The sequence below is a fragment of the Panicum hallii genome, chromosome 5 (assembly GCF_002211085.1).
Source record: "Panicum hallii strain FIL2 chromosome 5, PHallii_v3.1, whole genome shotgun sequence".
Lineage (NCBI taxonomy): Eukaryota > Viridiplantae > Streptophyta > Magnoliopsida > Poales > Poaceae > Panicum > Panicum hallii.
This window is the reverse complement of record NC_038046.1, coordinates 26,410,698-26,423,042: the sequence shown is the minus strand read 5'-3', so window position 1 is coordinate 26,423,042 and position 12,345 is coordinate 26,410,698. Positions and strand designations below refer to the sequence as shown.

General features: G+C 41.8%; 1 protein-coding gene across 1 annotated transcript; it reads right to left on the bottom strand.

The window, feature by feature from the left end:
• Nucleotides 1-1,342: 1,342 nt before the first annotated feature.
• On the bottom strand, nucleotides 1,343-9,442 carry LOC112893467 (ATP-dependent Clp protease proteolytic subunit 3, chloroplastic). Its single transcript, XM_025960817.1, has 5 exons — nucleotides 9,059-9,442; nucleotides 8,080-8,194; nucleotides 3,143-3,318; nucleotides 2,076-2,171; nucleotides 1,343-1,986 (listed from the first exon to the last, which is right to left on the bottom strand). The coding sequence occupies exons 1-5, from the start codon at nucleotides 9,344-9,346 to the stop codon at nucleotides 1,708-1,710; spliced, it is 954 nt and encodes a 317-aa protein (XP_025816602.1). The 5' UTR covers nucleotides 9,347-9,442; the 3' UTR covers nucleotides 1,343-1,707.
• Nucleotides 9,443-12,345: the final 2,903 nt, after the last annotated feature.

Genomic DNA, 12,345 nt, shown 5'->3' with positions numbered 1-12,345 from the left:
GACTTTGGTTGGATAACCTAAAATTATGCTACACTGGTTTATTCATGTTCTTGAATACTTTTATGGTGATAATTAAGATCATTGCATTAATTGGAACATGGAGAACCACCCAGGAAAACGGTGCAACCACAATACTACATGGCTCTGGTCTTGGCTAATTAATTAGAAACTTTAGCTTATGATAATCTTACGGAAAGGGCAAGAGCGGTTGCATCGTCGGGGTATAGCTCGGTCCTCTTAAGGGTGTGATATGATACTGGTTAAAGCGTCTGCCTCATTAGGGAGAGGTATGACCGTTTTGACTTGAAATCTTAACGGATTATCATAAGTTAGGGAATCTTTGTAAAGGCCTCGTAGCGAATCCCTGCCACTCACCTTGAAAGTGTTTTAAGGGTTTTGCAAACCCGGGCATCAAGTGAAACACGAATTGTGGGTAAAGTGTACAACCTCTGCAGAGTGAAAACTGATATATCAGCCGTGCTCACGGTTAAGAACGGCTTGGACCCTCACATGATAATTGAACTTAAAGATGATTTAAATTGATATTTTCTACTTATTGTTGTTATCTTATATCTTTTATTTACCCAAGAGTTGGTATATACTTAGGGTTTAGGGTATATACTTACACTTAGTTAATGCTTGCCAAATAAAATTTGATCAACTAAAAATGCTTATCGTAGTCAAACCATATCAGCTTATCCTTAGTTAATGCTTGCCAAATAAAATTTGATCAACTAAAAATGCTTATCGTAGTCAAACCATATCAGCTTATCCTTAATTTTGGCCTTGCATGTCATATAAGTTACTCCACTTGCTGAGTACCAACCATAAGTGTACTCACACTTGTTTTATTAAAACCAATGCTGCTCAGAACAAAATAATTATCCGGAGTTCCCTGGAGATTTTGAAAAGTAGTAGGCGTATATCTTCTAGTCATCTAACTATGAAGTTGAAATCCGCTACTAGTTATAAACGTTTATTTATTCGCTTAAGATTAAGACTTTCGATCATGTAATAAAGTATTATGATACTCTGTTCCTTTATGATATTATTTCGGATATAAACTTGTACGGTCTATCATATATGTGGAACTTGATCCTAATACATTCAGTTCCTTTTTTTAAACCAGGTGTGACATGCGTTTTTTGTGTGTGTCTCACTCATGTATCAGGAATTACACCCTAGAATCATGTTTTGAGTGTTGCATGCATGCAGGATTAATGTCTCGTCACACTACCCATGCACAAGTAAGCCTTAAATGCGCCTGGAATCCATCTCTTGCTCCAAAATTTCATTAACTGCAATGAACCTCCATGGTTCCATGGAGTCCGCACACGCTGCATGCAGAGAAAAAAAATCATGCATGTGTCATTATGGTTTAATTGGTAATCAATCCTTCGACAAGCATGAGGATGGAGGCGGTGATCACGCCTATCCACTTCACATCAACGGTGTGGTGACAAACTTTGTTGTCAATGACATGGCATTAAAATGAGCATTACATTAGAATCTGAACTGGGATGCTACGCAATTTTACTACCCATGATGAAAACGGAGTAAAAGGTCATCGAGAGGGCTCGTTGGAGCTTCAGCCAAAAGCAGCAATGCACGTTGAATATTACTTATCGGAACTCCATCATCCTATCATCGCCTTCCGCCATAGCAAAGCCACCTTCCATTAAATTACTGTAAGCTAGAAGGCAGGCTTCAACTTGCCGAGGTCTTCTTGACCTTACCATCATCTCCAGTTGCACTACCATTACCATTGAGAACTAGTTTCTCCTCGGAAGGTAGATCCTTCATGATCTTCCTAGTCGGCCCTGAAGCCTTCCACAAGTACCACACACGTGATTTTGGAGGCGGCACAGCTCCTGCCAAGGGAGCCACCAACCCTGGTTTTCCCTCGTCTATAATGCTGTCAACTATCCCATAATCCTTGGCTTCCCAAGGACTCATGAAATAGTCAAACTTTGTGTCCTCATCAATCTACAAGAAATGGCAATCAATACATGTCTGCAACAAAACTTTCTGTTGCTTCACGAAAAGCAAGCATCATGCAAGAAATTCTGAAGTACCTGCTCTTCAGGTTTTCCAGTAATTCTCGACAATATTTTATTGATCTTAATCTTCTCGTACATCATCTCTCTTATCTGTAGTCCCATCTCTGTGACCTACAAGAATAAGCAAGGTAAACCCATAAATCAGTGTCACTGTTTTCTACATACTAGAGTCAGAAAAACAGTATAATGTGCCTTGGCAGCATATTTATTTGACATGGATCAGAAACAAAGCCAAGTCAGCAGTATTGCAAAACAAAGGATAGGCCTAGAACATCATGCAGCCTACTTCTCAATTCTCATCAATCTGTAATGGAAGATTCTGGTTGAAGGTTCCAATCTCAGTTTCTCAAGGCCCTTTTCTCTGATTTTGACATATTTAGTTCAGTTTCAGACTCCAATTTCACTCCTTTCAAAAAAAAGGACTCCAATTTCAGAAGTTATAAGAATAAATGTACCACAAACGAACCAGATATGAGCTAAGGAGCTGTTTATCGCTACCGCACTCACAAGCCTATTGTCAATGGAATATAGTGTACCATGATATTGTTATTTGTGCCACTAGTTCAGGTAATTGTGACATATGGTTACACCAAATCCCCCATTTTTGTATAATAAAAATCTAATAAGATGAACATGCCTTTTCATGCAGAAAAAAAAAAACCAACACTCTCACAGTGACTGGTCAGCCAAACACGTCAGAGAAGAGGTTCGCTGAGTCAGCCCGGATTTGAGTCGCGGCACAATCTTCTTAAGACAAAAATCAGGGGACGCCTCTCCCCTGGTCGAGTTCTTTTTAAGAAAAAAGGGGAAAAAAGGAAACAGAATCTTAGTCGTAGCAACAACAAAGACATTTAGTCCCAAGCAATATGTTTAGGCTACAGATGAAACACAGCAAGAGCCACAAAGTAAGAGCATAAAAAATAGGCAGTAGTAAAAGAATATTAAGAAAAAAGATGCTCCAACTTTGATCTCAATGTTATATTCTGTCTCAACTAAATAGAAACAGGTAACACAGCACATCTTACAAGAAACAAATAGCACAAAGCAACAAAACAACAAAACAACAAACAACTGTTACTTACTTTCCCACCAGCACCACCTGATGGCTGATGGATCATAATCCTCGCATTTGGCATGCAATACCTCTTACCCTTTGTCCCAGCAGCAAGTAAAAATGCACCCATAGAAGCCGCCAATCCAAAGCAAACAGTTGAGACGTCAGCCTTACAAAATTTCATAGCATCATATACTCCCATACCTGTAAGTTGATGTGTCATATGTTATAATTGTGTTCGGAAACTGCTCTTTGCATGAAATTAAGAGAAAGAAATAATCTGTACAGTTGGACAAGGAATTACCACTTTTACTTAGTTTAGTATTATACAAAATTCAAATAGACAAATCCCCAAATTCTTTACTTCCATCCATGTTTGGGTAATACTTGACAAGAGAATCTTAACTAAAGGGGAGAAGAGGAAAAGAAAACAAACCTTACCGGCAAGGTTTAGGCCAACCAGAAACAATGGAGAAGGGGAAAAGAAAACAAACCTTACTGGCAAGGTTTAGGCCAACCCGAAACAATCTGGGTCTCAAAGAACTTACAAGATTTAGGGTAGACCAAAAGGAGTCAATGAAAGACTTTAAAATACTGGTTTTCTTAAACGACTGTACTGCCATATTGTTGTTAGATGAAGTTCATGCTTTAAAATTTCAGGACATGCTCTTAAATTTGTTTGAGTTTTTTTTTCTTTTGGAAAGATGTTTGAGTTTGTCCAGTCATGGCTAGTTGAAGGGTGAGGACGACTTTTGACAAACCCCATCCTCGTAAGTGGCATTGGCCTTGACACCACTATCAGCCTAAGCGGTGGCACCTATGATTTCTTGTGTCATTTCACAATACTTTAATACAGACAGCAGAAGGAGAATATGTGTTTGTAGGTGGAAGTCCTTCTAGTTGAGCAAATAAAACACCAATTCAAGATTAAAATAGGAACAAGGTGTAAAATATATTATGAGTAGTACTGCAAGGGGATCACTTATCTCCTATGCTTTTTGTTCTGAGTTATGGATGTGCTGAACAGCATATTTATCAAGGCTGGGGACGGGGGGCTTGTTAGAACCTTTGGCTAATCGGGCTGCTGATAAGCGTTTATCACTCAATGCAGATGATGTCGCTTTATTTATCCGGCCAGCACAAGAAGAGTTGCAGATCACAAAGGAAATATTAGATTGCTTTGGTAAAGCTTCTGATCTGCAAACTAATATTCAGAAAAGTTGTGTGATACCAATTAGATATGAGGAGGGGGCTGTACAGCTGGTCAGTGATATCTCCAGCATCCTTCATCTGAAATCCCTAGCACTTACTGTTGGACCAAGGATAAAGGCCCCCACCCCTCCCACTATAACACCTGGGTTTTATGGTCGGGTTGGTTAGGTGGGGCGTTCTAACTGCACGGTTGTTCTTTGACTGATTTGGGATCCGCCATGGTCAGTAGTGTTTCGAATAGGTGTGTGAATAACCGGACAGTGGCACAGGTTCTTGATAACCGAAGATGGGTAAGTGATATCCAAGGGAGCCTTTCCATGGAGGGTCTGGTACAGTACTTGCAAATCTGGGTTTCCATACAAGGATTCACACTGATTTTTTTTTTTTTGAGATTAGGATTCACAGATTCAGGAAAATGATCAGCACTCCTGGAGATATATGAGGGGAGTGGAACCTTTTCCTCCAAATCTACTAACAGGGCCTTCTTTTATGGTGCAATAACATTTGAACCGGTGCCCAAAAAAAAACATTTGAACCATGGAGGAGGCTTTGGAAATCTTGGGCTCCTCCGAAATGAAAGATGTTTTAATGGCTAGCTATTAAAAACAAGTGCTGGACTGCAGATAGGCTAGCACAAAGAGGTCTCCCCATCCGGAACAGTGTGCATTATGTGATCAAGAAGAGAAGAAGATGCAGCACATCTTGACTATTTGTGTTTTTGCTCAGCAATGGTGGTATAACCTGCTGCCCCCCTGGCCTAGAGCGCATAGTTCCTAGGAGGAATGAGAAGAACTTCACAGAGTGGTGGAGAAAAGTATCCAACAGAGTTGAGAAAGCCCAAAGAAAAGGTTTTAACAGTGCCGTGATCCTAGGAGCTTGGACCCTGTGGAATCATAGAAATAGGGGGATGGAGTAACCCCTTCTCTGCTGGCAGCACAACAATTCTTTAAAGAGGAATTGCAGCTCTGGTGCTTTGCTGGACCTGTTTGGTTGAGGAGAGGGATAAGTGTGAGTGTAGGGGTTTCACTGTGGTGTGTCTTTGGGATTCCACACACCCACCCACCCCGATCCCCACCCCCTTGGCCCTCACCGCCATCCCCCACTCCCCCACCCCACCCTTTTTCTCTCTTTAATATAAAGATACACAGCTCTCCTGTGTGTTCGAAATTTTTTTAAAAAGAAGGTAGAACTGCAAGGAATTTTTGCAATGAACGTGATACTATATGGTATTAGTTCAGGCCTGAATTAGCGCCAAATCTCTTTGCCCTGATCCCTGGGAGAATCATCAAGTAGAGAACAGTGGCACAGGAACTACAGGGCCGCAGGTGGGTGATATAAGAGGGGCGCTGACAGTCTAGGTCCTCATTGAATACCTACAGATTTAGGACCTGGTTGAAGGGACTGTTCTACATCAAGACACCCCGGACCAGCACCATTGGTGTCTTACTAGGTCTGGGCAATACTCCAGCAAATCTGCCTACATGGCCTTCTTTGTTGGTTCTATCAAATTTGCTCCCTGGAAAAGAATCTGGAAGAGTTGGGCCCCCATGTACTGCAAGTTCTTCATTTGGCTCGCTGTCAACAATAGATGCTGGACAGCGGATAGACTTGCCAAGTGTGGGCTGCCCCACCCTGGATCATGTCCTTCTTGCGACCAGGCTGAAGAAACAATCCAGCATATTCTTGTCTCCTGTGTTATTGCTCGGCAAGCCTGGACAGTCATTCTACAAAAGTTGAATTTGCCTACCTTGGCACCCCAGGCCATGGTAGAGCGTTTTTATGGCTGGTCATGCAAAGCAGCCAGGGGGTTCCTAAAGACCTTAGGAAAGGGCTGAAGTCGCTAATTATCCTGGTCGCCTGGGAGCTATGGAAGCACCGCAACAGTATCGTTTTCAATGGTGGGAGACCAGATATTTCGGAGCTGCTACTTGCAGTGGCCAATGAGAGTGCCCTCTGGGGCATGGCAGGAGCTTCTGCGCTCAGTTCCCTGCTTGCAAGGTCACTTGCCTCAGGATCTTAGTCTCCTTGTGGCACAAAACATCCTCAATGGCGCTTCTGTTCTATTCACAGCATGAGAGTGGGTGTGTTAGTGGGTGTTTTGGGTGCGTTGTGTGTGTTGGGTCCATCTTGTACATATTTTTCTCTCCTTCTTAATGAAATGAAACGCAGTTCTCCTGCGCGTTCGAGAAATTTTTTTTGATATAGTTAGTTCCCATCTTTGATGTGACCATAGAAAATTTTCCTCTGCCAGTGAACTATCTCAAATATGTGCATTTTTAAGAAATTTAGATTTCATTGATAAACCAGAAATTCTTTGTGTGTTTATGATACAAACATGACAAATAGAATATGTATCATATCAGGACTCCTTTAAAGACGACATAAAGTGACCCTACCATAGTTGGTCCAAAGTTTGAGATCTCCAAATTATTGTATGGTGCTTCCATAGGAAGATAAAAGCTGTTAGCAGTGTTAACAGCACCTCAAAAAGGCATAAGCACCGACATTAACAACTGGGCATAAGCACCGAAATTAACAACTTACCAATAAGAAAATTCAAGATTGTGAAAAATTTCTGGTTGCTGCACCACAGCATGACCATGGAATTCTTATGATTCAATGCGCATTCTATGCCTCAACAATTCAGATAGTCATCCCTAAAATCTAATGAAATTTTCTTCTGGCCAAACACCAATAAGTAGTACTTTTTACTATTTGATATAAACTTGTGCAGAAAATTTAAGGACTAACTAAAAAAACTCGACCAACCAAGGAAGATATAGGTGTCTTTTTAATACCAAAGTTGAGCCCGAAGGGGACTCGGACCTGGGTGCTTGGAGTATAAATCCATACCTCCTACCAGCTGGGTTAGGTTGATTAATTAGAAAATGAGTAAATTTCATTACCAGTCCTTAAACTATTGTGCATTCTCATCCGAGTCCCCATACAAAGAATTTGCATTTTTGGCTCCCACAACTATGTCAGTGCGGATGTGGCGTGGCTGACTTAGACGCAGATGACCCAATTAGATAGTTTAGGGAGCCAAAATATGCAATTTCATAGTATGAGGATCCGGATGAGAACCGCCTAAAAGTTTAAGGAGCGGACATAAATTTACTCATTAGAAAATACATCATACATAATGTGAAATAATAAATTTAAATAGTGAAGTTAATGCGAAATAGTGCAGTAGCTGTACATACTTCATTGTGACGTCTCTGTCATTATCAGGTAGCATACAAATTAGGGCTTTATTACTAGATTAGAAACATACATATTTTATACAGAAACAACACTAATATCACAGGTTTCTATAAATATATTTATAAGTTCAATATTTTTTTGGAGATGTCATTTCCACGAAACGTATCCAATACATAAATCAAAATCGTGGTTCTCCTAATTTGATAACCTTTCAAAAACTTTTGCAGCTATGAGAAAGAAGCATGACTGATTTGCATAGGTAAACTCATTCCATCTTTATTAACTATTTCTAGTTGTACACCTCCATAGTATCTGTGGATATAAAGTGGTTGGCTAGATGTTTTCCAATTGGAGTAATTTGAAGGGGTCAAGGGGATGTACATGACCCTTCATCTCACTGATGATCCAGTCACTTGACCCAATGAACCAAGCCCGATAAGACAGTAATGCCAGTTTATTGCAGTGCATCAAAATTAATTTGAAAAGCTCATCTGTTCACACAAAGAGCACCAGCATATGCTCTTGCAATGGCTAAGTGAAAAAACAAACCTGCTGTTATGGAACCTCCAGGTGAGTTGACAAACAATGTAATGTCTTTAGTTTGGTCCTCTGCATCCAATAGTAAGAGCTGGCTGATAATAAGATCAGCACTTGTATCATCTACCTACACATCATAAGCCGTTCCAACAGATCCATATATTTAGATCGAAATATATATTGATAGGACTGATGGAACAAAGAAAGCTCCCAAGATTAAATTTGCTAATAAATGCAAGCATAGATAATACAAAAGTAAATCAATTCAAATAAAAAGGTGATGTACAAAGTCATTCGCGCTAACAATCCCAATCAAGAAACGCATACTTCAGTCAGCAATCCCAAATAAATAACATTATTGCAGATGTACATGTTGAAAGACCAATGTTCAGGAAAAAGTAAACTGTAACCGAGAGTATGATTACATATGTAACTTAACCAATGTTCAGGTTTTCACAATAACCATGAGTTCGTGACATACATGATGGTCCTACCAAGTATGATTACATATGTACCTTAACCATGAATTCAATATTTCTATGTACGTGAGTCATTGAAGCACTGAACCTAAACATGTCGTGTGTTTACATATGTAACTTCCTTTTGTCTTGAACAAATTCCTTTTGTGTTGCATACAAACATATTAGGATGGATATTTTTAGTACGATTACCACTGGTGGACCTCTGTAGAGGTGAAATGGGGTACTGGCCCCCACTTGGTCAAGGAAATTTCTTTAAGATTTGGTATATTAGCATAGTTGTACATCGGTAGATTAGCTAAGTTAGCAGTAATTGGCCCCTCCTTCCAAATAGCTCACGTTCCGCCACTGACGGCATTAATTAGTGTGAACCATAAAATGGAATTCAAATGTTTTGGCTTTTCCGAGCGTGGCATCTATCTACAGAGTGACTAACCTAACGAAAATTGCAAGAATGGTATGAATATAGAGACAGCGAATTTTTGGGAAGGAAACGAATCAAAGAAGCTAACCGGGGAGCCGAGGAAGACGATGCGCTGGCGGAGGAGCATGTTGGTGGTGTCGAGCTCCTCGAGGCGCACCTTTCTGGCTGCCGGCCTGGCTGCTGCCAGCCCCGACGGGTCCCACCCAACGGAGTGCGTCCCTCGGACCGATGTCGCCGCAGATGCACGGACGGACACCGCCCATGGCGCCATCCTCCGGCCAGTGGAGGAGTTGGGGGTGAGGAACACGGACGATGGAGAGGAGGAAGTGCATGGAGGCGCTGGAAGCGCCGCCATGGTTGCTGCCACGGCTTCCATTCCTTGGCCCGCGGCGGCGGACTTCTGCTGCTGCTAGTGTTATCCGGGAGCTGGCAGCAGGATGGAGGGGTTTCACTCTAGTCGGAGGGCAGACAGGGGAAGTTGGGCCCTACCTTTCAGAGTCTCAAAAATATGGATGCAAACAAATACCCCTCCACAGAATACCCAAAGCACCAAAACATATATCTTCTGATGCTGGTTGGATTTATTTGATTAAACACGAGGCCAAAAATGCGCCGCTGTACAGAGTGCAATGCCTCCCTAACTGGACGATGCATTACAAATGTAGATACACTCTACATCTGCATTTCCATGCTTCTTTGGCCAGATTGTAGGCAGGAGTATTGTCAGCCCTGGATATCTTGTTGCAGTGATTGTTCTTGTTTTGTTGGTGGTTAATGAAATCTGCAAGGAGGAAGCGCAGCCTCCAGTCTCCAGGTTGATCCGTGATGTTGGAGCTCTGCATAGTAGCGGCTAGGATTTGACTGTCCGTGGAGTAAGTAACACGATCAAATCTAATTGCTGCTACAATGGTGGATGCCAACAAGTTTGCTTGCGCCTCTGCATGCAGAGGTCCTTCAGCTTGTTGTGCTTGTGCTTGTATGAACAGGCCATCTTAGGCTGTCTCCAGCAGCGTTCTGTAAAGCGTTGTGTACTCTATATATATAGAGAAAGATTCCGTTCTCTATTGCTCCAGCAGCGTTCTCTAAATGGTCCTCTAAAACAGGTTTCCTCTATATATAGAGATTCTCTCTCCTCTTCTCTATTTTTTCTTTACGTTTCAAACACTGAATTAAATAAAAATAAAATATGTCCATAGCGTTTGAGGTATGATAAATACGTACGTACAAAAATTTGGAACAAAATACGTTTCTAATATAGGGTTTAATGTACAGAGAACGAGATTTAGAGAACGTTGTTGGAGAGAAATGAGATATAGAGGAGAGAATCTTATAGAGAATTCTGTAAATGAAGGATGTAGAGGATGGGATTTGGAGAATATCGCTGGAGACAGCCTTATATAGGGTCTACCACTGGATCTAGAGGGTGGGCCACCCTAAGATTCGGCCAGCTCAAAGACACCGCACCTCCCTCTGATTTTCTTTTCCTGCCGCTGATGGCTGAGTGAGCCATGGCCGCCCGGCCGGGTGTCCTTGTCTGATTTCGTAGCTTGAAGATTGATAACCATGGTAAGAAATTTGTAACTAGTACTATCATTATACAATAGAATTGTTGAAATATGAATAAAAGTGAGTCATTGCATCTCTCTTGGTAAAAATTTATTGTAGATGCATGAAAATTTTTCCCAACTTGGACCACCCTGGCTTCAAAACCTAGATTTTGTTGGTGAGATGCCCAAGAGGCAATCATGCATGGCCGGATATTGATCCGAGAAGAAGTAGAACCCTAATGAGCTTCTGGGGTGATGGCCCATTAGTGAGGTCTATATAATGAGAGGCGAGGTTGTGGCCGGAGCAATACACTTGCGCCATAAACTCTAGCTACAGCTGCCTCTCCACTTCTCCACGAAGCCCTAACCGAGCGCGCGGTGCTAGCACACCGGTGACCGGCGTTCCCGCCCCGTACGTGTGGACTTCGAGGAGGCGCTGCTGCGTTGCTGTGGTGCTGATTGGCGGGACAAGGAGGAGGAACTGCGATCTGCTTCCTCTTCACCGACGCGCAACTATGTTGGTGCGAGCTATGCCAACTCTACTTCTGCTACGCTGCGCGTCGAGTGGTAATGATCCATGATCATCTGCTTATATGAGATCCTTGGTGAACGTGGTAGAATTATGAATTCGCGCTAGCGTAGCCTTCGTGTTTACTTACAGGGGTACGAGAGCTAGGTTATGTTTAGCTTTTGGTCTGGATGCACATATAGAGATATGCTTTGTTTAGGGTTTTGCAATCTGTTCATATGCGATGTATAGATTGGTGCACGGTGTGGGATCGGTACGAGTTGATAGCATCAGGATGATTGTAGATTGATTCATGTTCTTTCTCTGCTGTGCGCACAATTTGCCCATACCGGTTGGAGTCACCATTTGGGCTAGCTGTGCAAACGAGAAGAGATTGAACCAACGTATTTATGTCGTCTGTTGCGGTCTTCTCCGATGTACCTATCGCGATGGTCAATGTGATTGGCCTAGTGAAAATAAAGGATATTGTGAATGGCCCCAAATCAGCTTGATTGGATCAATCTATGAGATTTTCATAGAGGTTCTATAGATGCGATCTATGTTTTCCCCAAGAGCTTTCAGAACCGTCGTTGCAATATATTAATAGCAGCCTCTTCATACCCCTTCGGTAGAATACGTTCTACGCCTAACTCGTCTTCACAAGGTATGATGTGAATGGTATGGCCTCAATATCATGTGATGATCTATGTGCAATAAGTTGTGTGACCTGCATGTCACCAGTTAAAACAACCGGGTTGAGGTTGTCCCATTATTGTATAACGACATGTGTGTCGACATGTGATGCTTGATCTCCTCATGTAATTTACTTTACTAGTGCTATTAGATGTAGTAGCATGGAGGCTTCAAGCATGATGGTGATGGATAGGAGCATGGAGGCCTCGGACATGGCGATGGAGATCACCATGGAACCACGGCATTGGAGAAACCTATGATTCAAAGAGGCCATACTATTTCACTTTATAATATGATTATATGTGATGTTTATGTTTCCTATCTTACTATTCTTTCATGTATTTCATATGGTCGATATGCTTTTATCATGATAGAATAGCTTCCCTTAGAAAAGGTGAGATTACTAGATGCCTTTACCAATAGTTGCACCTATTAAAATTTGATCATTGTGTGGTAGGTCTGCCAAAGTAGAGTGCCATCAATAATCATTGTAAATAGGGTAGATGTTGGACATTCACAAGCATAGTATTGGTTACTCAACATAGCTATCAAAACGGTTTTGGGCTATGGGCATAGTGTTGGATCCGGGGCATAGGATGCCACCCAACAAACGAAAGTCACATAGGG

What these genes read in the sequence shown, in the direction of transcription:
- LOC112893467 (XM_025960817.1), bottom strand. Translation starts at nt 9,346, where the DNA reads ATGGAAGCCGTGGCAGCAACCATGGCGGCGCTTCCAGCGCCTCCATGC. An exon ending in TCGTCTTCCTCGGCTCCCCG is followed by an intron (nt 8,195 to 9,058) that starts GTTAGCTTCTTT and finishes TATGATGTGTAG; the next exon opens with GTAGATGATACAAGTGCTGA. An exon ending in CTGGAAAACCTGAAGAGCAG is followed by an intron (nt 1,987 to 2,075) that starts GTACTTCAGAAT and finishes CATTTCTTGTAG; the next exon opens with ATTGATGAGGACACAAAGTT.